Genomic DNA, 27,877 nt, shown 5'->3' on the forward strand with positions numbered 1-27,877 from the left:
CACACACACACACACACACACACACACACACACACACACACTATGTTCCAAACACACACACCCTAGCAGGAAGCGGGCCAGCTCCATAGCATCTGTAACAGGTTCCAGAAAAAGCGCCATTCTCTTGTAGGAGACAACCATGTTGAGGAGGTCAAAGTTCAGTGTCGATCTTGGACTTCCTGGTTCTGAAGCATCAGGAGACCCCAGCGTCTCCTTGGATATGGTGTGCACCATCTCGCCCCTTTCCCCTGCGCCCTGATAAGGGTCTGATGACGCCACAGCACCATGCATCATAATCCTGTGCAGGTTAAGCAATGGAGAAAAAAATTAAAGGACAACCGACGCCTCCAGAAAAGTTGTGTCCATAATTTGTAAAATGACTTGAAAAGACTTCTACTGAGCGCATTATTCAGGAAGTCTTGTTTTCGAGTTGGTGACGATTCGTGACGTGACGGAAGGAACACCCCTGACCGAGAAAGCGACACACAATGCATTTTGGGTACTTTGTTTGGTCTGAAAACTTCGTGTTTAACCGTGATAATGGCAAAATCAGAAGGATAACACATAAATAACAAGATGGCGAATCGTTGTGTGTTGCACCAAGACTACTATTTGATACTAGTTGACACAAATTCCCAACAGACAAATCAGCCCATTTCTAACAGAGCTTGTGCGCCATCTTGTGCATTTTCTGGGCGCTACATTTCTGTCCATATACCTCAAAATGACACGGAAGGACTTATTTAATCGATTGCAAACATTTATGCTTTCATCTTCAGAACTCTTTGAATCATATTCATAACAAGAAAGCATCTTCTCCGAATCTGAACTCTCTGAAGCCATTGTTTTGATTCTGGAGCAAGGTAGTTTGTGAAGGAGTATCCTGACGTGACGTCACGAACAAGGGGGTGGGATTTTCAGAATCTCCCCAGTTTCGAGCGCATTTGTAGCAGTTTTGGGACACTTAAAGGCATTTTTATTGGTGTTTTGCATTTGACTAAAAATATCAACCTCTGTGTTTTGGCTATTTTAGATGTTATAAAACGTTTTTCTGACGTCAGTTAGGACACAAAAACAATGATGTCGGTTGTCCTTTAAATATTCAATTTACGAATCTGCAACGTATAATACGCAAGCATGTCATGCATTGCAATTATTAGTAAAGTACACTCGGAACAATGTTTTTGGTGATCCTCAGATCAATATAAGATGACACTTTGACCCCTCAGCGATGTGGCAATTGTTGTAGACGTTAAACAACAATGTGTCAACAAAGGTTTGCTTTACTCATTTAAATTCGCTTTCATATTAAAGCATAATCATTGCGTAACTTGAAACAATGGGACGAAGGACTTCACTACTTCGCAACAAAATGATGTTGTTGTAAAATGCGGATGAAATGGAAAGTTTAGGCTAAAAAGTGTAAACTACGTTACTTTAACCCCCCCCCCCCCTTCCTCCCCGTTGATCCGGTAATTTACCGCGACGTACGTGTCCAAACTCCAAAGACAGCAACCTTAAGAATGGCAGCGGGTGCTTCAAAGCTCAGGCGTCACTGGCAGGTCCCTCTAACATCCTAATAATGGAGGAAGGAGAAGCCTCCAACTTCATCGACCGTGTCAACATGACAGCATCGTTTTGCAGGATTAATACTATGGTATGCACTGACTTTTTAATGTGCAATCAGCCTGCTGCTGCTTCTTCTTCCGGCTTGTTATGCTAACTCCCTGTTGTAAGATGCTGTTTCCGGTTATTCCAGGATGAGCAATCGATCGTCGAAAAGTCACATTGTATGACCAACACAGCCTGAGTCTCCCACGAATTTTACAGAAAAGATAGAAATTCAAACACAAGGAGGAGCGATTGTTGTGGTTGTGCAATCGTTTAGAGCAAAACCATACAACTTTATCTGAGGAAAAATGAACAACTGCAGTCTTTGTTTTGAGACAAGTTATGTAAAAAACACATTTCCACATTTTTGGGAAATTAATTTTTTGTTAAAAGCAAAAAGGGGCTGTGCACACTATTCATAAAGTACAGTACTTATAAAGAAGAGGCAAAAAAACATTTGTTTAATTTTTATACTTTTTTTAACAGTGGTCAATCGCAACACATTTGACGAGCTCCGGGGTGTGTGTAGTAGTGTATGTCTTTCTTATGATGTATAACGTTTATTAAAAATATGAATGATATTACGCAAAAAAAAACACGGTAAATGTTTAATTCAACTGATTTCAAATTAAAATTCAGCTTTCCCGAAACTTATCTTCTCGAAACTTTTGTTTCATCGCGAGACTTTTCGCACGGACTTGTTTTATCGGCGGTCGACTTTGTACGAGCGTTCACCCGGATGTCAAAACATTTTTGGGACTTAATTACTTATTTAACAATGTTTTTGCGTTTCTATTACAAACTTTGTTGTATGCCGTACACGTCTAAAATATGCAAAAAGTCGTACAGAAGACGGCAAAATACGGCTGATTGACAGGTATGAAGGGCGTCACCGGAGCTGGTGCTGGTCTCGCTTCCTGGTCCCGAGGAGGAGGAGGAGGAGGCGGTCGCAAGTTGATGCGACACTCGAAAAGATTCGTTTGAGCCAACAACACGTCCGTGGGCAACAAACACCTCCTTCGGACCACCCTGCCTGCAGAAATGTTTTGCGATCGATTGCTGTCGAGTTTCAGTCCTGATTTTCTGCTTCGTGCCATGGAAGTCGGGAGGTAAACAGCCAAACGAATGAGTGAGTGAGAAAGACGGCACTGTACACGCTCAGAGCCTGTCTTGTATCACTGTAAATTAATATGGTTAAATCCCCGTTAAAGATCTATATGGTAGAATCTCAGTTATAGACTGCTTTTTTTCACATTGCCTAAATAGCAAAAATATATTTTAATGAAATAGCCACTAATCCATCCAAGGTCACTGGGAATACTATACATGTACATATATTCAACTGGCATTCATGTTGCTTGCTTCAGTCGTTTCACGTTCGCGGAGTGTGCTTTCCTTTTCAAAAGTACGTCCAGTTCAAAGAAAATAGTAAATTCCAAAAGGATACTGTCTGTGTAAGCTCTCAGTCATACAGGAGTGGTCCATCGATGAAAAGGTTTCTTCAGCCGTCATCTGTATTTCTTAGAAGGTGTGGGACGTTTCGCTTCTCATCCGAGAAGCTTCGTCAGCGAACTAAAATTGTGCCGGGAGCTCTGGCCCTATACAGGTAACATCCGACTTACGACCAGCTCGACTTACGACCACCCGTACTTACGACCACGACCTCCACACCCTTTTTTTTAAATATTAATTCTCTGCCTGGCACTGCAACGCGCTAGCAGGCCGGCAACGTGTACGACACTTTTGGCCAGCCAGCATCTCACTCTCGCACAGCAATCGACCGTGTGATGGCACCAGAGAGGCGGAGTTTGTGAGTCATTTAGCATCTGAGTCTCTATTCAACATTTTGAATGGATTTCAACTTACGACCATTTTGACTTACGACCGTTTGGTCAGAACGGAACTTGGTCGTAAGTCAGATGTTACCTGTATGTATTTTCTATCTATTTGAGTTATTCCGGGTTGGGCTCCTGTTGCTCTCTATTAGCTATCTAGCTAGCTATCTGTTACTTATCTATTAGCTAGCTATGTTGCCTTGTTTATAAAATTCATACATCCATTATCCGGACCAAATGTGTTGTATAAATAAAGCTGCCTTGCCCTGACAAACATGTAGCCACCCTGAAAAGAATTTAGCGCCATATCAAAAAGTCAACCAAACAAAATCTGTATTCATCCTCGGTGCTCTTTACATTATATTTCAATAATGCATTCAGGTGTCTCAATTAGGACATGGTTTATCATGTATGCATTTTGTGTGTAGCTCTATCGCTTGTTTCTATTTATAATTGTATTTTATTTATTGTGTTTGTAATTGTATTTTATTTATGATAGTTTCGATGCTTGTCTGTGACTGTAAAGTGTCCTTGAGAGCTTTGAAATTATAATATTATTATTATTATTATTACCATAGCTGAGTGGACACTGCCATGGCCCCTGCAAGGACTTGGCACCTCTGGGCCCACTGCCAGGACAAAACGTCCTCTGAACCAGACCAGGAGAGGGAGAAATTCTGGGAGGAGCTGTTTGATCAACTGGATCTCAACAAAGATGGATCCATTGATATCCATGAACTTCGTAAAGGGCTAGCGGGTCGAGGGTTATCCAGAACTTCGCTGGAGAGGGTAAGACCTTTTACATGCGCTCACCTGCACTCCAATAACATGCAGTGGCAATGAAGTATGAAAGAGTAAACCGCGATGGCGCCGCAAGAGTGGCTGCCTTTCCAGCAGTTCCTGTATTTTGTTTTTCTACTTTCATTCCTTTCATAACTTAGCTGCCGTGAAACGTAACTTTCTCCACTGCCAGACTAATTAAAGGCAAATCCAAATTCTTTTGCCCTCCAGCACTTGCTCTCACCTAAAATGATTCTAGTCTTTAGGCATTTAAATTTTTAAAGGACAACCACCACCATTTTTTTGTTTGCTATCTGACATTAGAAAAACGTTTTATAGCATCTAAAATACCCAAAACACGCAGGCTGATATTTTTAGTCAAATGCAAAACACCAATAAAAATCATTTAAAGTGGCCCAAAACTGCTGCAAATGCGCTCGAAACTGGGGAGATTCAGAAAGTCCCGGCCCGCTTGTTCGTGACATCACGCCAGGATACTCCTTCACAAACCGCCTTGCTCCAGAATCAAAACAATGGCTTCAGAGCCTTCAGATTCGGAAAAAGATCCTTTCTTGATACTCATCCAATTATGAATATGATTCAAATAGTTCTGAAGAGGAAAGCATACATGTTTGGAATCCATTAAGGAAGTCCTTCCGTATCAATTTGAGCCGTCTGGACTCCAATGTAGCGTCCCAGAAAATGCACAAGATGGCGCACAAGCTCCGTTGGAAATGGACTGATTTGTCCGTTGGGAATTTGTGTCAACTTAACACCTTCTTTATGCGTGTTACCGCAATTGGCTGCGACACGCAACGATTCACCATCGCGTTATTTATGTAGTTTTCCTTCTAATTTTGCCATCAACACTGTGTTTTCGGGTGAAAAAAAGTACCCAAAATGCATTGTGTGTCGCTTTCTCGGTCAGGGGCGTTCCCTTTGTGACGTCACTTAGGGATCGTCATCAACTCGAAAACAAGACTTCCTGAATATTCAGCGTGAGTCTTAAAACGTGAAATATAGCTATATGCGGTGGAATCTTTGTAAAATGCGCTCAGTAGAAGTCATTTAAAGTGATTTTACAAATTATGGACACAACTTGTTCGGAGGTGTCGGTTGTCCTTTAAAGTCCCTGGAACATGAAAATAAAAATAACATAAAAAAATTGTAGCGACATAAACAGTTGCGTTTAATATTGTGTATACATTCTCTGTTGCTATCTTCTTCCATATTTGTTTTGGTCAAAACATGTGGTGGGTCACATTGTTAGTTGGCTGTCACTTCCACAGTGCGTGCATTTGTGTGCAACATGATCTCTATTTTGGTTGCGTCGAGCTGGACTTTGTAAATTGAGAATGGCAAACTACCATGGTGACAAACCACCAGTGACTGCCAGTGCTGCACTGCCCTTGAATGGAATAATAATAATAAATAATAATAATAATAATAATAATAATAATAATAATAATAATAATAATAATAATAAAGAGTCATCATCATCTTCATCATAATAATACATTTCATTTCTCAGCGCTTTTCAAAACTCTCAAGGTCACTTTACAGTCACAGGATCAGTTTTTCTGTTGGTGAGCAGCGGCAGCCACACGCGCCAACGTTCACTCAACCCGGAATAACACAAACAGATAGAAAGCTAGCTAGCTAGCTGGCTAAGAGATAACTAATAGCTATCTAGCTATCTATCTAGATGGCTATCTTACTGGATACCTTGCTGGCTATCTAGCTGACTGCTTAGTTGTGCTAACTATTTGTTTTCTATTCGCTATCTCGCTAGCTAACTATCTATATGCTATCTATTAGCTATATTGCGAGCCAGCTATCTAGCTATGTATCTAGTTAGCTATCTATTAGCTGTCTAGCTATCTACCTATTTGCTATCTATCAGCATTGTCGCCAGCTAGCAATCAATTACTGCACATTAATCACAAGAAATGAAAGTACAACAGTGCAAACAGAGCTCTGGTCCATGCGTGAAAGTAGTTTTCTTTGACCCATTTTCAGACCCAACTGTCTGTCCCCGTAGATTGTAAAAGCTGGAGACACCAACGAGGATGGAGTGCTTGACTTTGAAGAATTCACTCAGTACCTTCGCACCCATGAACAGCAACTCAAAGTCATGTTTCAAAGTCTGGACAAAAACAATGATGGTCTGTTGCAACCCACTGGACATGTTTTAATCATCACAATAATTAATTCTAACATGCTATTTCTCTGACTTTTTGTATCTGTGTGGCGACATCCAGGTGAGATTGATGCGACGGAGATCCAGCAATCCCTACGTGCTGTTGGCTTGGACATCAGTCTCAGGGCTGCTACCAGGATTTTACAAAGGTTTGTAACCGATGCATCCAAACTATTTTTCGGGGTACACACGGAGCTGCCACAATAAGTGATGTGTCGTTCACAAACGAGCCCGTTCTCCTAATAAGAAAATGGCAGCCCACTCATTTTTGTCCTCTATTCTCCGCCCCCAGTCTTCGGTTAAAGCCACGTGATTAGGCAAAAAACGCAGCAGTGAGGGGAGGTGGTTTAAACATGAAAGAGGCAGGCGTACGACCGAGAGAAAGTGAGAAAATGGATAGAAAACAGTAAAATTTGGACTCGTTTCAACTTTGATAGTTCAAAGGCAGAGTGTAGACTGCAAGGTTAAAATTCCCATCAATCAGGCTCCACAAATAACCCGCACAAGCCATCTGTACACTTGAATGAAAAAGCTATCAACCCAGCTAAACAGAACACAATTGATGAGGAACAAGGTAAAATTATCGCAGAGAAAGCACGTCAACTTCACTCGGATATCGTCAAGAGGCACCCTGGAAGTTCGTCATCCAGTGATGATTTCAAGGTCAGCCACGGATGGTTCGAGAACTTTAAGCGTCGTACAGGGATTCATAGTGTCATTCGTCATGGTGAGGCTGCCAGTTCTGACGATAACGCTGTCAAAGCTTACGAGGAAGGCACCGACAGGGGATCATTCCTCAAGATGGTGAAAGAAGAAGGCTACGTTCCTCATCAAGTGTTTAATGCTGATGAAACCGGCCACTCCATTCCATCAAGCCATCAACGACCATCACAAAGGTAAATAAAATGACTTTATTATATAGTACAGTTTATTTCTTTAATTATAATACCATAGCACATTTATTATACAGAAAATAAGGTTTATTAAGGTAAAATAAGATTTTGTGTAGTTTTAAGGCTTCGAAAAGTATAAAATTATGTTTTATGGGGATCTGGGAACGGATTATTCTCATTTTAATGGTTTCCTATGGGAAATTAATTTTTGGGCTACACACTTTTCACCTTACACACTCCGTCTGGGAACCAATTAAGTTCCTAAGCCAAGGTATCACCGTATCTCCCTCTTCACTCAACCATGTTTATGTTTATGTGTCCCTCAACTAGTATAGACAAGGATGGGACCATGACCATTGACTGGAATGAGTGGCGGGACTATTTCCTGTTTAACCCAATCACAAACATGGAAGAAGTGGCGCGCTACTGGAAACGTTCAATGGCAAGTCAACATACTTTGGAAATAGATTATAAAGAGCTTGATGTATTTGAAGGCAATGCACATTTGTTACGCCTGACAATAACAATGGACATGTTTTTGGCATTGTTTTTCTCAGATGTTGGATTTAGGTGAGCAGATGACAGTTCCAGATGAATTTTCAGAAGAAGAGAAAAGGTCTGGCTACGTGTGGCGGCAACTGATGGCGGGAGCCCTGGCTGGATCCATATCACGGAGTGGAACGGCTCCTTTAGATCGGCTCAAAGTCTTCCGGCAGGTCAGTTAGCCACTCTTATTTACCGTTTATGATGGCTAAGAAGATGAAAAAAATCTGGGATCACTGTAGATATAAGCATAAAGCATTTAGCTAGCTGGCTAGCTCTCTAGCTGGCTATCTATTAGTTATTTATGAGCCAGCTAATCTCGCTATCTAACTATCTGGCAATCTTGCTGGCTACCTTGCTCCATATCTATTTGATATCTATTTGCTAACAAGCTATCTAGCTGGCTAACGAACTAGCTATCTATTTGCTATCTGTATGATATCTATCAGCTGTCTCTCTAGCTAGCTATGAGTTATCTATTAGCTAGCTAATATTGCGATCTAGCTGGCTATCTAGCTATCTATCTAGCTGGCTACCTTGCTCCATATCTATTTGATATCTATTTGCTAACAAGCTATCTAGCTGGCTAACGAACTAGCTATCTATTTGCTATCTGTATGATATCTATCAGCTGTCTCTCTAGCTAGCTATGAGTTATCTATTAGCTAGCTAATATTGCGATCTAGCTGGCTATCTAGCTATCTGTCTAGCTGGCGACCTTGCTACATATCTATTTGATATCTATTTGCTAACTAGCTATCTATTTGCTATCTATATGCTATCTATTATCTAGCTAGCTAGCTATTAGTTCTATATTAGCTACTTCTGGGTTGAGTGATGATTAGCTAACTCTTAGCTAGCTAGAAATCTATCTATTTGTGTTACTTCTGGGTTGAGTGATCATTAGCTAACTCTTAGCTAGCTAGATTTCTATCTATTTGTGTTACTTCTGGGTTGAGTGATCATTAGCTAACTCTTAGCTAGCTAGCTATCTTTCTATCTATTTGAGTTACTTCTGGGTTGAGTGAACGCAGGCACGTTTGATTATGATGATGATGATGATGATGATGATTATTATTATTATTATATTATTATTATAGGTCAGTGTCACACATGAAAACATCTTCATGACATGTTCTGGCAGGTTCATGGTTCCTATCTGTTTCGTGGAAATGTGCTGGGCGGTTTTCAGTACATGATGAAAGAGGGAGGATTTCAGTCCTTTTGGAGAGGCAATGGAACTAACGTTCTTAAAATTGCCCCAGAGACTGCAATCAAATTTACAGCTTATGAAAAGGTAAATAACACTTGCATCCTTTCCCATTTTGTTTTGAGTGAACATTTCTAGCACAAAAGTACATGAGCCATTTTGTACCCTGGAGTTTGCTAGTTTGCTCAATCTGATACATAAAAAGTATTACGTTGTTGTGCTCAGTGTACCTTATGCTACGATATGTTTTACTGAGAAAGCCTCTCTAGAGTATTTTTTTTTCTCCAGCTATATATGTTCTTTTGTTCCAACTTTGGCTGAGGTCTGTGCTCTTCTGAGGTTGCTCATGGTTTAAATGTTTGGGTGACTGTTGTTCATTCCATCTTTAGCTAAATAGTTGCACTCCATGCTGTGTCTAAATTAATTAGATCAATTGTTCTCCTTTTGTAAAGTTTGCTTTACTGCCATTTTTTTCTAGATCAAGCATATAATGTATGGCAGAAAAGAGACCAAAAATCTGAGGGTTCACGAGAGATTTCTTGCTGGCTCATTGGCTGGTGCGACTGCTCAGACAGCCATCTACCCACTGGAGGTGATTTCAAGTCACACATGGTCAAGACAGTAATTGACAATGCATACGGTTATTGTCTGTAGGTTCCCTTTCTTTCTATCTATCGCTTTCATTTTCCTCCGCAGGTGCTGAAAACCCGACTCACACTTGGAAAAACAGGCCAATTCTTAGGAATGTCCGACTGTTTCAAGCAGATCCTGCAGAAAGAAGGCATCGCAGCCTTCTATAAGGGTTATGTGCCTAATATGATGAGCATAGTGCCTTACGCTGGGATTGACCTGGCAGTCTACGAGGTCAGGTGGATAGAATGGTAGCACCTTTCTACAGGACACTTTCTGTACATGTGCTTTATTTCTTATAACGTAGTATCCATTCCCCAGACACTGAAGTTTGCATGGCTAAGTCGGAACAGAGGAGTTGTGGACCCAGGGGTCATGGTCCTGGTTGGTTGTGGTGCAATCTCCAGCACCTGTGGGCAATTGGCGAGTTACCCTCTTGCACTGATCCGCACCCGAATGCAAGCTCAAGGTTAGGTGAATGGAGTACAGCAAATACAGTGATACCTTGGCTTTCGAACGCCTTGGCTAATGACCTTTTCGGCTTACGGATGTTAAATTCACAAGAATTTAATCTTGGCATACAAACTATTTTTCGGGATACACACGGAGCGCCATAACGAGTGATGTGTTGTTCGCGAACGAGCCTGTTTTCCTAACAAGGAAATGGCAGCCAACTTTTTTTGTCCTCTAGACGCACGTGATTGGTCAAGAACCACGTGATTGGTCGAGAACGCAGCAGTGGGGGTGCTTACAGAAACACAGAGCTGCAAATAAAAATAAATAGGCAGACGACAGAGAGAGTGAGAAAATGAATAGAAAAGACAGTGAAATGGACTCGTTTCAACTTTATTGATAGTTTAAAGCCAGAGTGTAGACTGAAAGGTTAAAATATCCCATCAATCAGGCTCCACAAATAACCCCCACAAGCCATCTGTACACTTGATACAAAAAGCTATCAACCCAGCTCAACAGTACACAATTGATGAGGAACTAGGTAAAATTATCGCAGAGAAAGCACCGCGACTTCACTCGGATGTCGTCAAGAGGCAATCTGGAAGTTCGTCACCCATTCATGATTTCAAGGCTAGCCACGGATGATTCGAGAACTTTAAGCGTCGTACAGGGATTCATAGTGTCATTCGTCATGGTGAGGCTGCCAGTTCTGACGATAAAGCTGCCAAAGATTACAAGCTATCCTTCCTCAAGATGGTGGAAGAAGAAGGCTACGTTCCTCATCAAGTGTTTAATGCTGATGAAACCGGCCACTCCATTCCATCAAGCCGTCAACAACCATCACAAAAAAATGACTTTTTTATATAGTTCAGTTTATTTCTTTAATTACAATACCATAGCCCATTTATTATACATAAAATAAGGTATATTTTGTGTAGTTTTAAGGCTGAGAAAATTAAAAAGTAGAAAATTATGTTTTATTGGGACGGATTATTCTCATTTTAATGGTTTCCTATGGGAAATTAATGTTTGGGATACACACTTTTCGCCTTACACACTGTCTGGGAAACACTTAAATTCGTAAGCCAAGGTATCACTTTATATCTTCAGTGGAATGCTTAGAATATTGTTGTTAAAGACATTTCAATCCACTTTATATACACTGTATGACACCAGATGATATGCAAATGCAGTAATTTTTTCTGTATATTCCCAAATCGACGATGCAGTTTACAGTTGGCATCATTTTCAAATGCTCAACATGGACTCTTAAAGTCACATATCCGATACATGCTACACCAATAGAGCACAAATCACCCTATGCAGTAATAGGTGAAATTGTTCATTCAGTTTTCTCTCTCTGTCCTTCAGTGTCATTGAAAGGATCCACTAAGCCATCAATGTCCACCTTGATTCACACCATCTTGACCCAAGAGGGCGTGGCTGGTCTGTATCGAGGAATTTCCCCCAATTTGTTGAAAGTCATCCCCGCTGTCAGCGTGTCGTACGTCGCTTACGAATACACGAGGATAGCTCTGGGAGTGGACGTGGAGGGTAGGCGGGGAGCGAAAGGGAAAGTTTAAAGGACAACCGACACTTCCGGACAAGTTGCGTCCATAATTTGTAAAATCACTTCAAATGACTTCTACTGAGCGCATTTTACAAAGATTTCACAGCATATAGCTATATTTTACCTTTTAAGACTCTCGCTGAATATTCAGGAAGTCTTGTTTTCGAGTTGGTGACGATGCCTGACGTGACATCATGTCAGGAACGGCCCCTGACTGAGAAAGCAACGTGCAATGCATTTTGGGTACTTTGTTTGGTCTGAAAACTTTGTGTTGATGGCGAAATTAGAAGGAAAACACGTAAATAACGCGATGGTGAATCGTTGTGTGTTACACCAAGACTACTATTTGATATTAGTTGACACAAATTCCCAGCAGAAGAATCAGCCCATTTCCAACGGAGCTTGGCTGCCATCTTGTGCATTTTCTGGGCGCTACATTGGAGTCCAGACGGCTCCAATTGATACGGAAGGACTCCTTTAATTGATTGCAAACATTTATGCTTTCCTCTTCAGAACTATTTGAATCATATTCATAACTGGATGAGTAACAAGAAAGCATCTTCTCCGAATCTGAACTCTCTGAAGCATTTGTTTTGATTCTGGAGCAATGTAGTTTGTGAAGGAGTATCCTGGTGTGACGTCACGAACAAGAGGGCGGGACTTCTTGAATCTCCCCAGTTTTGCGCTCATTTTGTGGCTGTTTTGGGACACTTTAAAGTCATTTTTATTGGTGTTTTGCATTTGACTAAAAATATCACCCAGCATTTTTTGGGTATTTTAGATGCTATAGAACGTTTTTCTGATGTCAGTTAGGAAAGAAAAAAAAAAGGGTGTTGGTTGTCCTTTAAATATGTGCGGCTGGTTTGATGTGACTTCCCTCTTCAAGATCTATTCAGATCTTTTAAAACTGCATGAAGAAGTGGACTTTGGTGGTAGATGGATTCACACTGGTAACTGCAAAGCTTAATGGACAAATATAAGTGTGAGTACTCACTACAATGGCGTTGGATTACCTCACAAGAACATTGAAGGTGTGTGAGTTCCATTGCACCGCATGCACTGAGTCAAAGCATCTCTGCATTCATATTTACACGACACGACTTGCATGAACTTACCTGAGAACAGCACGTGCACGGCAGTGTGTCTCCAAACGCAAGAGGGGTTTCTCAGCGGGTTTTTTTTCTCCCTCCTCACAGGGGTTATATAGAGAAGATAGACGACGTTCAAGGGCATTATTCCACTGTCCAAAGGTTCACTGAAGCACCAAACACCTTATTTAACAATGGCTATCTGAACAACATGGAACATTCAAATAGTGAATGTGGCGTAAGATAAGGATGAGTTGTGGTATTACAACCAAAACTCGCGAAAAAAAACCTCACACTTGGACTGGTCACATATGGAGACGATGGGTCATCTTTTAAAAACACAACAGTATGAATTGTATTATGGCCTTCACTGTACTTCCTCTTGTTAAAAAAAAGATTTTTAAACACTGTTTAATGAGAGAGGAATATTTTTTCCCCAGTGAATATATTCTGTTACCTGTACTTATGTTTCAATTGTTATATTTATCATGTTATGAATTTCAATGTGGATTTGTGTCTTTAATTGTGTATAACATCCGAGTTACGACATGGTTCCGTTCCGACTAAACCGTCGTAAGTCAAACGGTCGTAAATCGAAAAGCATTCAAAATGGCCGACGCGGGAATGACGTGATCATAACAAATGACGACACGCTGCCATCTCCTATACGACAGGATAGTATAGATGTCAATCTCTTGTTTTTTAAGCAACGTTTTCTATTGAATACTATTATATACCAAAATGTTGACAGTTCATTTATAAATCTTATAACTACTACTGACCGTATTTGACAAATATTCTACCACATATAGTTATATTTTACTTTTTAAAATTCCCGATGAATATTCATGAAGTCTTGTTGGTTGAGTTGATGACGATACCGGAAGTGGTTTGGAGCCAAAATGCTCTTTGGAAGATCGGTTCACAATTGTAATTTTTTTTCGTATAAAAGTTGGCGTACCCTGGATATTATTTGAAAAGATAAAAAACTTATAAAATACAGGAAAACGTATAAGTTGACAGGTATGTAATATCGTACTTTTTGTGATCCTACACCCGTGTCGCGCGTGTGTATGTTGATTCCACTCCAGACCAAGAGGTGTCGCTGTTTAGAGCCGTTTACATGAAATCTCTCAAGAGAGGGAAAAGGCGGAGAAAGGCCGGACCGGGGAGGGCAGAGGCTAGCGTACATTGATTGGTTATTTTAAGAAGGGAACTTTGCCGGCGTGTTTAGCGATCTCCCTCCGTCACATTGGCGTTCTTGCGTCGCTCAACACAAGCTTTGGCCTTCGCGTTTCAACGCAGCCTGACCCGGCCAAAGTCACACGGCCTGCCCCCCCTTTTCCTGTGTGTCGTTCCTCCTTAGTGTGACCATCATGTCCGACTTCGGCTCTTTGCCGACTAACGGCGTCGGCGCCGGAGCGAAAAAGGATGCTTTTGCGGACGCAATGGAAAGGGCCAGACAGGTAAAGTGTAATAATCGCACAATGCTAGCAAGATGCAACTGTCGGGCCGTTTCGATTCAATCGGAAGCGCTAGCTCGATTAATCCCGTTGTTAGCTTCAGTTGACTAGCTAGGTAGTAGCTAGTGATATGCTACCGGCAAGTGAACGCCGCTCTAAGGTGCCGATTGTATTGTGACCGAAACAAACTCGAGAATTCTTGTCATTATATATATATATATATATATATATATATATATATATCTCCCCTAGATTCTCTATTTTCCTTAAAATCTATATTCCCTCCATTCCCTATTTACTATATATATAAAGTAAACATGGAATATATATATATATAGTAAAGTCTCGTTATATCGATAGTACTGCTTATTACGATACTATTTCTATGAACGCAAGGAGAAAATGTACATGCCGCACGATCGGATATATCGATAATCCGGTTATATCGATATTTTGTCAGACTCCTGAGAATATTGATATAACGAGACGTTACTATAAAGCCAAAGGGAAAAGACGAGATGTATATAGTAAATGGGGAATAAAAATATCTGTTATTTTCCATTTCGGATGGAAAGCGGGCAAAGTGGTTTGTACGATTTTATTGCATATGTTTTATTTCATTGAAATAATAAATAATCACGATATTTTTATACGTGTTTGTAGTTCTACGGTGATGTGAAATCACCTTAAAGAATTAACCATCAGTACAAACCGCAGTCCTCCGTTTCAAATGGAAGCACAGTAGAACACTTTGCCCCCTTTCCGTCCGAAATGGAAGTTTTGATCTTCGTCTTTTTTATCTTTTCCTTGCTAAACAGTACAGCGATAAAGTATGTCCATTTTCTTGCCGTCTTCTCAGTGAAAATGAAACTTAAAGAAGCTCGGAAAGTAAAACCTGTACTGGAAGTGACAACAACGTAACGTAATGTCAAGAAAAATAAAGCACAGCCATCTGCTGGTCACCTATGGGATAGCAGTTATAGACAAGTTTATCAACAGCATTTACAGTAATAATAATAATACATTTCATTTATTCAAGCGCCTTTCAAAACTCTCATGTACACTTTACTGTCACCGGTTATGTTTTTCTGCGGGTGAGCAGCGGCAGCCACACGCGCCAATGCAAATACAAACCCCTCTTGAATTTTCAAGTGAGTCTTTCCATCTTTCTAGATTGCAGCTAAAATCAGTGGTGAGACCGGTCACATGGCAAGCAACAATGGAGGAGCTGAGGGTTTTCCATTCGCCGCACAGAAACGATCACTCGAAGAAGCAGGTTGACAATCAGCTCAAACTGGATTTTGTTTTTTTTTGTTTTGTTTGTCTGAAACTGCCGTACTTGTTATAGGCTTACCATTTCCTTTTATTTAGATGAACCTGATGCCAAGAAGGTAGCATCACAGAATGAAAAAGATTCTTCATTGTGTACGTTGACAATGTACATTGATTCATCACAACTGCTGGATCCGCTCACTTTCCAGCCACTCAAATATTTCTCCTTCTCTTGCAGCCATTGGAGCCCAACTCGCAGCCCTGGCTCAACAGGGGTATGTGTTTATTTCTTTTATAATCTTATTTCTTCCCGCGGTGTATGTGTTATGTAGCCAATATAGTTTTCTATGTCACTGCTTACAGTGTCAGGCCCGCCACAATGACGGTAACGGAGGAGTGCAGAGTACCTGATAGCATGGTTGGTCTCGGTAAGTGAATTTCTATTAAAGAAATTCTAGCTTTGCTATCAGACAAATGGGAAAAATGTAAATCGCAATTCATTGAGAACGTTTCTTTAGTCGTCATCTGTACTTCTTTGAAGGTGTCGCACGTTTGGCTTCTTATCCAAGAGGCTTCGTCAGCGAAACAAATCTTTTGCTGGTAGTTTTGGACCGATATATATATATATATATATATATATATATATATATATATATATATATATATATATATATATATATATATATATATATATATATATATATCCATAATGTCCAGACGTGGCGGTGTCAGACTCTGCTATGATTGGTCCCTGCTCTCAGGTTCAAACCGATAAACACTTTAAGGCAAAAATGTGTGCATCCAAAAGATAGGCTGCCAAATGAAAAACAAAGTAATGCAGTTTATTCAATACATTGTAAAAATGAAAATTGTAAAGAGTAATACATTGGGGAGACTAAAAAAAAATCTCAAGAAAAGACTATCAACATCGCAGGGATAATACTAGTGGGCCTCAATCTGCAGTACATATGCACCTAAAAGCTAGCAATTTGACGACAATCAATTATCAAAATTAAAATCTTAGCGAAAGAAAATCGACGGTTTGAAAGGGGAGTAAAACAAGCTATTTTCATAAAACAGCAAAACCCTTCGCTAAATGGCCATGGTGGGGTGAGGTTCAATTTGGATCGTTCCTAAAACCAACTTCTTAGGTAACATAGGCTTATTTATGCTGATGAGGTGATACCAGATCAAACGGGGCAATCAGGCCAGCAGTCGTAGACCTCATACTCAGGCAGGACAATAGAAGTAATCATTCAGGAAAATAGATGTAATCAGTGTAGCCGCAGGGAGTAGTCCTCTGCTCCCCCCAACCTGAGAGCAGGGACTGATCATAGCAGAGTCTGGCACGGTCACGTCTGGACAGTAGGGATATGTATAGGGCCAAAACTACCAGCAAAAAAAATAAATTAGTTCGCTGATGAATCCTCTTGCATAAGAAGCGAAAGTCCGACACCTGTCAAAGAAGTACAGATGACGGCTGAAGAAACCTTTTCATCGATGGATCACTCCTGTACGACTGAAAGCTTACACAGACCTAAATGGCAATTGTCCTCTTTCATTTAGTTATCGGCAGAGGAGGTGAACACATCAACAAAATACAACGGGATTCTGGTTGCAAGGTCCAGATTGCACACGGTCAGGATGAAAATAAGCATATTCACAACCCTTTGTATTCCTCTACTGTTTTGTTGAGGTTTATTGATACGTTTTCTAATTTCTGCATGATTTCAGACAGTGCTGGTCTTTCGGAAAGAAGTGTTTCTTTGACAGGTTCACCGGACGCCATAAGGTAAGCTCAGTTTCATATTTAAACACCCCAATGGTGTAGAAGTAGGGAACATTTTGATTTCATAGTTCAGACACTAGATGAAACATGTCAGACTCAGGCCCGCGGACCAATTTTGGCCCGCACTACAATTATATTTGGCCCGCGAGATGATTTCAAATATGTATTACATCCAGCCCGCCGGCTCATGATAACAGCTCACGTGATACGGAAGGTACTATTTGATACTAGTTGACACAAATTCCCAGCGGACAAATCAGCCCATTTCCAACGGAGCTTGGGCGCCATCTTGTGCATTTTCTGGGCGCTACATTGCAGTCCAGACACCTCAAAATGACACGGAAGGACTTCTTTAATGGATTGCAAACATTTATGCTTTCCTCTTCAGAACTGTTTGAATCATATTCATAACTGGATGAGTAATTCTGGTAATTTTGTCGATGCATGAAATCTTTCTCAAAGATGTGAACTTTTTACGAGGTCATAATGCATCCTTTACTTTTTCAGGAAAGCAAAGGCGCTCATTGATGAAATCCTATCAAGGGGACATGATTCTCAGAATGGGCAGACAGGTTCCATGCAGGAGATGGTCATCCCTGCAGGCAAGGCTGGCCTTATTATAGGCAAAGGAGGAGAAACGATTAAGCAGCTACAGGTTTGGACATATGAACTATTTTTCGGGATACACATGGAGCGCCACAGTGAGTGATGTGTCGTTCGCGAACATCACTCACGCCGTTCTAAGAAGAAAATGGCAGCCGACTTGTTTTTATCCTCTATTCCCCGCATTAAAGAGACAGGCAGACGACAGAGAGACAGTGAGAACATGGAAAGAAAACAGTGAAATTTGGGCTCGTTTCAACTTTATTCATAGTTCAAAGGCAGAGTTTAGACTGCAAGGTTAAAGTATCCCATCAATCAGGCTCCACAAGTAACCCGCACAAGCCATCTGTACACAAAGCTGTGCAAAAAAATCTGTGCAAAAAGCTATCAACCCAGCTAAACAGAACACAATTGACGAGGAACCAGGTAAAATTATAGCAGAGAAAGCACCTACAATGGATCATTCCTCAAGATGGTGAAAGAAGAAGGCTATGTTCCCTATCGAGTGTTTAATGCTGATGAAACCGGCCACTCCATTCCATCAAGCCATCAACGACCATCACAAAGGTAAATAAAACGACTTTATAATATAGTACGGTTTATTTCTTTAATTATAATACCATAGAACATTTATTATACATAAAATGACGTATATTGTGTGTAGTTTTAAGGCTTATTTAGTTGAAAATTATGTTTTATGGGGAGCTGGGAACGGATTATTCTCATCTTAATGGTTTCCTATGGGAAATTAATGTTTGGAATACACACTTTTTGCCTTACACACACTTTCTGGGAACCAATTAAGTTCGCAAGTCAAAGTATCACTGTATGTGAATGTATAAAGTGTTTATAATATCAGCTATTCATTTGTTTGATTGTTTGCTCTATTTTGAACGACAGTTTCAATATCTGTAAAGTGATAGGTTTGATTATAATTTTTAAAAACTTTGTTAGGGGACAAAGCGGCTGAGGAGAGGAAAGTCTGTATTTCCCTGCTAAATCTGCTGCCCCCACTAAATCTGACCACAATAAATTGATGGATGCATGACACTTCATTCATTCATCCGTATTTTTGTAACCCTCTTGTCATTTTGAAGGAACGAGCTGGAGTCAAAATGATCCTTATTCAAGATGGATCCCAGCCGCCCAATGTGGATAAACCACTGCGCATCATTGGAGACCCATTCAAAGTGCAGGTGCTCGAAAACGTTCTGTTTTGAAAGAAACACACTTTCAGTTTGGAGTGATTTTTTTTTTTTTTTTTGGATTTCATTCATTTGGCTTGTGTTTTGTTTTGCAGCAAGCTAAAGAGATGGTCAATGAGATTCTACGAGAACGGGAGCATGCTGGTTTTGGGGACAGGAATGAATATGGCTCAAGGATGGGAGGGAGTACCATTGATGTAAGCGTGTGGTTTTTGTTTTTTTTTTTGTGAAGAAAGTTCTTGGAAAAATATACTAATTGCAATTTGCTTAAAGGACAACCGACACCTCCGGACAAGTTGTGTCCATAGTTTGTAAAATCACTTCAAATGATTTATACTAAGCGCATTTGACAAAGATTCCACCACATATAGCTATATTTTACGTTTTAAGACTCGCACTGAATATTCAGGAAGTCTTGCTTTCAAGTTGATGATGATGCCTGACGTGACGTCACGTCTGGAACGCCCCTGACCGAGGAAGGACACACAATGCATTTTGGGTACTTTTTTTCGTCTGAAAACAGTGTTGATGGCGAAATTAGAAGAAAAAAAAACATAACTACATGTCGCAACCAACACTCATAAAGAAGGTGTGTGTTGACACAAATTCCCAGTGGACAAATCAGCCCATTTCCAACGGAGCTTGGGCGCCATCTTGTGCCTTTTCTGGGACGCTACATTGCAGTCCAGATGGCTCGAATTGATACGGAAGGGAAAACATTTATGCTTTCCCCTCTTCAGAACTATTTGAATCATATTCATAACTGGATGATTAACAAGAAAGTATCATCTCCTAATCTGAACTCTCTGAATCCGTTGTTTTGATTCTGGAGCAAAGCAGTGTGTAAGCAATAGTGACATCACAAACAAGGGGGCCGACTTTCTGAATATCCAGTTCCATGCTCATTTTGTGGCAGTTTTGGGACACTTTCAGTCATTTTTATTGGTGTTTTTCATTTATAATAATAATAATAATAATAATAATAATACATTTAATTTACAAGCGGCTTTCTGAACACTCAAGGACACTTTACAATAAAAACAATACATAAAATATTTGACTAAAAATATCAGCCTGCTGCGTGTTTTGGGTATTTTAGATGCTACAAAACGTTTTTCTGATGTCAGTTAGGAAACAAAAAAAATTGTGTCGGTTGTCCTTTATATCGATCGTGAGATGTGCTTGAATACAATGTGATGTTCATATGTGGGATTTTACAGATACCCGTCCCTCGCCATGCAGTGGGCGTCATAATTGGAAGAAGTGGCGAGATGATTAAGAAAATCCAGAGTGATGCTGGAGTGAAAATACAATTTAAACCAGGTGAGTGCTTTTGGATCTGCATGTTGTCCGTTTTTATGACATATTTCCCCAAGTTCTATACTTGAAGGTGAGACTTTCCGGATCTTATCACACGATCAGCAATCGAGGGCCAATCGTTAGCGCTTTAAATACACGTCCAGCGCGTTTCAAACATGCTAAACATACACTGACCTTTCAGATGATGGCACTGGTCCTGAAAAAATTGCTCACATTACGGGTCCTCCAGACCAGTGTCAACATGCTGCCTCTATCATCACGGACCTGCTACAGAGTATCCGTACCAGAGATGATGGGGGTCAGGGTGTAAGTATAAACTCAACTGAAAGATGTTATTTATTTGTGTAAAGATATACAGTGATACCTCGGTTTACGAACCCCTTGGCTTACAAACTTTTCGGTTTACGTACGTTACATTTATGACAATTTTAACCTTGTCATATGAACTATTTTTCGAGATACACACGGAGCGCCACAATGACTGATGTGTCATTCGCAAAAGAGCCCGTTCTCAAGAACAAGAAAATGGCAGCTGGCTGTTTTTGTCCTCTATTCCCCGCCCCCAGTCTTCCGTTAAAGCCACGTGATTGGTCAAGAACGCAGCAGTGAGGGTGTGGGGCGTTTACAGACAGAGAGAGAGTGAGGCCGTTCTCCAAAAAAGAAAATGGCAGCCGACTTTTTTTGTCCTCTATTCTCCGCCCCCAGTCTTTGGTTAAAGCAATGTGATTGGTCAAGAACGCAACAGTGAGGAGGAGGGGGGTTTAAACATTAAAGAGACAGGCAGACGACAGAGAGAGAGTGAGAAAATGGATTGAAAACAGTGACATTTTGACTCGTTTCAACTTTGATAGTTCAAAGGCAGAGACTGCAAGGTTAAAATATCCCATCAATCAGGCTCCACAAATAACCCGCACAAGCCTTCTGTACACTTGATGCAAAAAGCTATCAACCCAACTAAACAGAACACAATTGATGAGGAATAAGGTAAAATTATGGCAGAGAAAGCACCTACAAGGGATCATTCCTCAAGATGGTGAAAGAAGATGGCTACGTTCCTCATCAAGTGTTTAATGCTGATGAAAGCGGCCACTCCATTCCATCAAGCCATCAATGACCATCACAAAGGTAAATAAAATGACTTTATTATACGGTACAGCTTATTTCTTTAATTTAAATACCATAGCACATTTATTATACATAAAGTGAGGTATATTTTGTGTCGTTTTTAGAAAATTATAAAGTAGAAAATTATGTTTAATGGGGAGCTGGGAACAGATTATTTTCATTTTAATGGTTTCCTATGGGAAATTAATTTTTGGGATACACACTTACGCCTTACACACTCTGGGACCCAATTAAGTTTGTAAGCCAAGGTATCACCGTAGTATGTCTGTGCTCCCACGCATGACACAAACATCAGTTCATCAGCCCGGAATATGTCCACATTTCGGCGAGATAGTTTGACTTACCGAGTTTTTGAACCCCCAGGGCCCCCCTGGTGGAGGGATGCCACCTGGAGGACGGGGACGTGGTCGAGGCCAAGGGAGCTGGGGCCCTCCAGGAGGAGAGATGACCTTCTCTATTCCTGCTCACAAATGTGGACTTGTAATTGGCAGGGGAGGAGAAAATGTCAAAGCCATTAACCAACAGACTGGTGCATTTGTAGAGATGTTACGTCAGCCGCTACCCGACGGGGACCCAAATTTCAAAATGTTCACCATCAGAGGTTCTCCGCAACAGATAGACTATGCAAAGCAACTTATAGAAGAAAAGATCGAGGTACAAAAGTGTTCCGCTGATGAGATGGACTGTCATTGAAGGGTTTAGTGATAACGGAAACGTGTCTTGTTTATCCAGGTGCCATTATGTCCAATGGGTGGTGGTGGTCCAGGTCCGGGAGGCCCCGGCGGTTCCATGAACCCCTATAACCCCAACCCTTATAATGCTGCACCTCCTGGTGGTGCACCGCAGTATGTTAACACTTGAATGTGTGCATTGTTTTAAAGGACGACCGACACCTCTGGACAAGTTGTGTCCATAATTTGTAAAATGACTTCAAATGACTTCTACTGTGCGCATTTGACAAAGATTCCACCGCATATAGATATATTTTACGTTTTAAGACTCGCGCTGAATATTCAGGAAGTCTTGTTTTTGAGTTGGTGACAATCACAACACTCATAAAGAAGGTGTAACTTCACACAAATTCCCAACTGAGCTTGTACGCCATCTTGTGCATTTTCTAGGCGCTACGTTGGAGTCCGGACGGCTTGAATTGATACGGAAGGACTTCATTAATCGATTGCAGACATTTATGCTTTCCTCTTCAGAACTATTTGAATCATATTCATTTCCGGGGTCATTTTGAAGTCGTGGGACACTTTAAGTCATTTTTATTAGTCATTTGAATAAAAATATCAGCCTGCACATTTTGGGTGTTTTAGATGCTGTAAAACGTTTTTCTGGTGTCAGTTAAGAAACAAAAAAATGGTGTCGGTTGTCCTTTAAAGTGTCCCGAAACTGCCACAAAATGAGCTCGAAACTGGGGATATTCATAAAGTCCCGCCCCCTTGTTCATGACGTCACTATTGGTCAAACATTGCCTTGCTCCAGAATCAAAACAATGGCTTCAGAGAGTTCAGATTCGGTGAAGATGCTTTCTTGTTACTCATCTAGTTATGAATATGATTCAAATAGTTCTGAAGAGGAAAGCATAAATGTTTGCAATCGATTAAAGAAGTCCTTCTGAAGCCATTGTTTTGATTCTGGAGCAAGGCAGTTTGTGAAGGAGTATCCTGGTGTGACGTTATGAACAAGGGGGCGGGACTTTCTGAATCTGCCCAGTTCCGAGCTCATTTTGTGGCAGTTTTATGACACTAATTCATTTTTATTGCCGTTTTGCATTTGACTAAAAATATCAGCCTGCGTGTTTTGGGGATTTTACGTGCTATAAAACGTTTTTCTGATGTCGGTTAGGAAACAAAAAAATGGTGTCGGTTGTCCTTTAAGTATAAATCCTGGATTATCTGATAAACTAAAATAATTTTTATCGTCTCTGTCTTGACAGTGGTGGTGCACCGGGTGGTCCCCAGTACTGTGCTCAGAATTGGGGGAACAACTACCAGCAATGGCAGACTCCAGGCCCACAAGATCCCAGTGAATACTCTAGTAAGATGGATTTTTGTACCTATTGTCCGGTATTCCAGAAAAGACACATAATTGACGGAGCACACTATTTCTTACTAATGTCTACGTAAACAAAAGTCAAAAACACAATGTTTTGCTTTTCCTGTCAAATAATGAGACGTAAAGACCAACAAAGTGGGGCGGGTTAGTTCATAAATCTTCTTATTTTCCTTTCGGCTTTTCCCTTGACTTGAGCAATTACCGATGGCCATTGAATACAAAGGCAAATACAGTGATGCCTCGGCTTACGAACGCTTTAGCTAAGGAACTTTAATTTAAACTTCAATTGAAAGAGAAAAGACCATTAAGGGAACCAGCTATTGAAAGTTTCTAGTGTGTCTGCCTGCATCTGTTGCTGTTGCAATATCACAACTTCCAAGATGTACAACCCAGAGCTCATTGAGACACTTCATGCTATCCATACCATCAAGCATTCAACGACCATCACAAAGGTAAATAAAATGACTTTATTATATAGTACAGTTTATTTATTTAATTACAATACCATATCAGATTTATTAGACACATAATAAGGTATATTGTATGTAGTTTTAGGGCTTATTTAGTTGAAAATTATGTTTTATGGGGACCTGGTAAACGGATTATTCTCATTTTAATGGTTTCCTATGGGAAATTAATGTTTGGAATACACACTTTTCGCCTTACACACACTTTCTGGGAACCAATTAAGTTCGTAAGCCAAGGTATCACTGTATACTGAGATGATCAAACTTTATGACTCGCAGAACTTTATGACTCGCTCACTGAAGTGTAATGAGCAAAGGGTACCTACTAATTACAATAAATTTCCACATAATGCTTATTGTTCTCATTTTTTTTTCTTCACATCTGTCCATCTAAATATTTCTTTATGTGAAACTAGTCTGGAGTCGGTCTACTTACTGAAACGAATGTGTGATAATGTACTTTACAATGTACCGAAATAACTTGTTTCAATTCCTCCTACCATCAGATAAGTCAGCAGCAGACCCAAATGCAGCGTGGGCAGCCTACTATGCACAATATTACGGTCAGCAGCCAGGGGGCACTATGCCTGCACAAACCCCAACCGATCCTGGAGCAGGGGGGGACCAGAATCAAGCAGCGCAAACTGCTGGGGGTCAGCCAGACTACACAAAAGCTTGGGAGGAGTACTACAAAAAGATGGGCATGGGTACGTATTTATCGGGAATCTTTAGTACCAAAAGTTAGTGAGTTACTTCAGCTACCGTCTGGATGACAGTGGTATTTTTTTTTTCGAAATAAAATAGTGAAAGAACATGCCTTGTTGATAAGAGATTAGACAGAATAGAAGTTATTATATTTTCAAGTTTTATGCCGTTATATGCTTAGTCAACATGTGTGACTCGAATACACAATTGAATCACAGACAACCTGGGGTCAATCTGAGGTCAACGGACACAGCTTATTAAACTGTCATCTTCATCTAGGAGACAGAATTTAGGACTTGGGAAACTCCTTATCACAGAAGTAATTTAGGACTTGAAACTCCTTCACAGGAAGAGCTCATTAGCCAGGTTGCAAATGTATCAGTTCATGGAAAAGACAATGTTTTATTGCTTACAGCTGTTCGTGCTTAGAACTCAGGAGGCATGGTATTCTAATCAAGAAAACTATGTTTTACTAATATATTACTTAAATGTGCATATACTCTCAATAAATAGCTTGGCAGAGGGGCTGCAGAATTCAGGCGTCTGTCACGATTATCTACATCTCCTACCGGCAGTAAAAGACAATCTTTCTGTGTTCGAGTCTTTGTCCACAGTGTCCGATCGAAGATCTCTGACACTTGTACAATTCATTTTTTTCAGTTCAGCCTGCTGGAGGGCCAGTGACTTCCCCAGGAACTCCGGCAGCACCATCTGGAGGAGCAGCACCTGCAGGCCAACCAGATTACAGTGCAGCCTGGGCGGAGTATTACAGACAGCAAGCCGCCTATTATGGGCAGGGAGGGCAAGCCCCGCCGGGGCAAGCGGCTCCGCCACATCAGGGACAGCAGCAGGTAACCTTCCTCTCTCCCATTCCTAAGAATGCTTCAATAAAAGGGGGAAAAGTTTCAACAGGAAAAACATTGAAGTGTTTCCTTTAAAGGACAACCGACACCATTTTTTTGTTTCCTAACTAACATCAGAAAAACGTTTTTTAGCATCTAAAATACCCTAAACATGCAGGGTGATATTTTTAGTCAAATGCAAAACACCAATAAAAATGAGTAAGTGTCCCAAAACTATTTCAAAATGACCTCGGAGATGGCGAGTTTCAGAAGGTCCCGCCCCCTTGTTCGTGACATCACACCAGGACGGATGAACCATCAGCCATCACATACAGTACAGTTTATTTCTTTAATTACAATACCATAGCACATTTATCATACATAAAATAAGGTATATTTTGTGTAGTTTTAAAGCTTATTTAGTAGAAAAATATGTTTTATGGCGACCTGGGAACGGATTATTCTCATTTTAATGGTTTCCTATGGGAAATTAATGTTTGGAATACACACTTTTTGCCTTACACACACTTTCTGGGAACCACTTAAGTTCGTAAGCCAAGGTATCACTGTACGCTGAAATTGATTCTAGAGATGGAGAGACTGAGATTGATTCTAGTTTTGATGCTAGAGTCTAGAATCAAAATAATGGCTTCAGATTCGGAGATTTTCTTGTTACTCATTCATTCATGAATATGATTCAAATGGTTCTGAAGAGGAAAGCATAAATGTTTGCAATCGATTAAAGAAGTCCTTCCGTATCAATTTGAACCGTCAGGACTCCAATGTGGCGTCCCGGAAAATGCACAAGATGGCGCTCAAGCTCAATTGGAAATGGGCTGATTTGTCCGCTGGGAATTTGTGTCAACTAGTATCAAATAGTAGTCTTGGTGCAACACACAACGATTCACCATTGCGTTATTTATGTAGTTTTCCTTCTAATTTCGCCATCAACACGAAGTTTTCAGACGAAAAAAAGTACCCAAAATGCATTGTGTGTTGCTTTCTCGGTCAGGGGCGTTCCCTCCGTGTCGTCACTTAGGGCATCGTCATCAACTCGAAAACAAGACTTCCTGAATATTCAGCGCGAGTCTTAAAAGGTAAAATATAGCTATATGCGGTGGAATCTTTGTAAAATACGCTCAGTAGAAGTCACTTGAAGTGAAATTATGGACGCAACTCGTCCAGAGGTGTCGGTTGTCCTTTAACATCCTGCTTTCCGCTACTTGTGCTTCTCACACAAAAATTGCATATGTTTGGACTTCTCTTTCCAGGCGCAGTAATGAAGTTTTGTGTGGTTGGATTATTTTTGTTGCCTCTTGGGACTTCGGCTGATAGCCATTTCAGTTTTCTGCTTCAACCGTTCGAGACCATCTACTCTTATTTCAAAATCTTATTTTTAAACCTGATAGCTGACTGAATTGAACCCCCCCTCTCCCTTCCCCTTCCCCCAACTCCCCATTTAATAAGGGAAAATGATGTTTTGCGCAAGCATTGAAACAACGCACTAATTAATTACCTTGAAAAAGAACGTCTTTGTTCCTTATGTCACCTACACATTGTAATAAGTCTTTGTTCTCAACATTATGAACCACAAATTAAGAGTATCTTTACTGCAGAAACTCTACAGTAATCACATTCAGGTTAATTGTTTTTTTTTTTTTTTGTTCGAAATTCTGTTATGTTTCAAAAACAAACTTCTGGTACGTTTTAACCCCATTTAAAAGATACTGACGTTGCAGTTGTAATCTGCGCTGCAATTGTACTTTTTTTTTTCCGAAGGGGATTGTGAGTGTGTCTGTATGCTACTCAACAAGAGAATGTGTGCAGTTTTGCTGTAAAATGACAGTAGCTCATATGTGTGCTGATTGTGTGGATGTCTTCCCTCCTTCTGCAACTTAATGGATGATTTGTTTTTGTTTTTTCTCGTTCCAATAGGTTCTCATTGTATTTTTTTTTTTACAGCTTGTTTTTAAATACTTAAAAATAAAAGATTCAAATCTAACATATATTCAGGTTTGATGAAATGGGTTAATAAAACTATTTAGATAACATTTGTTTTCATGGGTGTAGCTTATGATAGAGAATCAGAATCAGAATCATCTTTATTGCCAAGTATGTAGAACACACAAGGAATTTGTTTCCGGTAGAACACGCTGCACTAGTATCGTCGTCAAAAAAACTGCTAAGTGGCACTATACAGTTCCATTTTGGC

The 27,877-nt window shown here is 40.4% G+C and overlaps 3 protein-coding genes across 11 annotated transcripts in view; 2 read left to right on the forward strand and 1 right to left on the reverse strand.

Annotated features, from left to right (window-relative positions):
• zfyve27 (zinc finger, FYVE domain containing 27) overlaps window positions 1-1,741 on the reverse strand; it is a 10,631-nt gene extending 8,890 nt beyond the window's left edge. For 2 of the 5 annotated variants that reach the window (XR_016116235.1, XM_089006238.1), the window contains exons 1-2: window positions 1,482-1,741; window positions 62-298 (exon numbers count right to left, since the gene is read on the reverse strand). Coding sequence is in view for 4 of the 5 variants with exons in the window: in XM_089006238.1 (XP_088862364.1) it covers window positions 62-294 (233 nt within the window). In the remaining variant the exon portion in view is untranslated. The remainder of the gene's footprint in view (window positions 1-61; window positions 299-1,481) is intronic. The other 3 variants (XM_089006240.1, XM_089006239.1, XM_089006241.1) reach the window with 3 other exon arrangements.
• Window positions 1,742-2,337: 596 nt separating this feature from the next.
• slc25a23a (solute carrier family 25 member 23a) lies at window positions 2,338-13,321 on the forward strand. Of its 3 annotated transcripts, XM_089005794.1 has the most exons (12): window positions 2,339-2,740; window positions 4,025-4,235; window positions 6,268-6,391; window positions 6,488-6,575; window positions 7,650-7,761; window positions 7,877-8,035; window positions 9,007-9,159; window positions 9,551-9,664; window positions 9,769-9,936; window positions 10,024-10,171; window positions 11,527-11,709; window positions 12,922-13,321. In XM_089005794.1, the coding sequence occupies exons 2-12, from the start codon at window positions 4,041-4,043 to the stop codon at window positions 12,930-12,932; spliced, it is 1,455 nt and encodes a 484-aa protein (XP_088861920.1). In that variant the 5' UTR covers window positions 2,339-2,740; window positions 4,025-4,040; the 3' UTR covers window positions 12,933-13,321. The 3 variants fall into 3 exon arrangements, with proteins under 3 accessions (XP_088861917.1, XP_088861919.1, XP_088861920.1); XM_089005791.1 differs by having other exon boundaries at window positions 2,338-2,740; window positions 11,527-13,321; XM_089005793.1 differs by having other exon boundaries at window positions 2,338-2,720; window positions 11,527-13,321.
• A 627-nt stretch (window positions 13,322-13,948) lies between these two features.
• On the forward strand, window positions 13,949-27,667 carry khsrp (KH-type splicing regulatory protein). 3 transcript variants are annotated; one of them, XM_089005790.1, is made up of 18 exons: window positions 13,950-14,279; window positions 15,450-15,552; window positions 15,648-15,701; window positions 15,787-15,823; window positions 15,912-15,976; window positions 17,115-17,186; window positions 17,283-17,340; window positions 17,845-17,992; window positions 19,038-19,136; window positions 19,241-19,342; window positions 20,366-20,468; window positions 20,647-20,771; window positions 21,954-22,244; window positions 22,323-22,435; window positions 23,533-23,633; window positions 24,625-24,825; window positions 25,484-25,674; window positions 26,937-27,667. In XM_089005790.1, exons 1-18 carry the CDS (start codon window positions 14,190-14,192, stop codon window positions 26,943-26,945), a joined length of 1,962 nt encoding a protein of 653 aa, XP_088861916.1. In that variant the 5' UTR covers window positions 13,950-14,189; the 3' UTR covers window positions 26,946-27,667. The 3 variants fall into 3 exon arrangements, with proteins under 3 accessions (XP_088861914.1, XP_088861915.1, XP_088861916.1); XM_089005788.1 differs by having other exon boundaries at window positions 13,949-14,279; window positions 17,115-17,340; XM_089005789.1 differs by lacking the exon at window positions 15,648-15,701 and having other exon boundaries at window positions 13,949-14,279; window positions 17,115-17,340.
• The last annotated feature ends 210 nt before the right edge of the window (window positions 27,668-27,877 follow it).

This window comes from Hippocampus bargibanti, linkage group LG10, assembly GCF_051943395.1.
Source record: "Hippocampus bargibanti isolate YZ-2025 linkage group LG10, ASM5194339v1, whole genome shotgun sequence".
NCBI classification, from domain to species: domain Eukaryota; kingdom Metazoa; phylum Chordata; class Actinopteri; order Syngnathiformes; family Syngnathidae; genus Hippocampus; species Hippocampus bargibanti.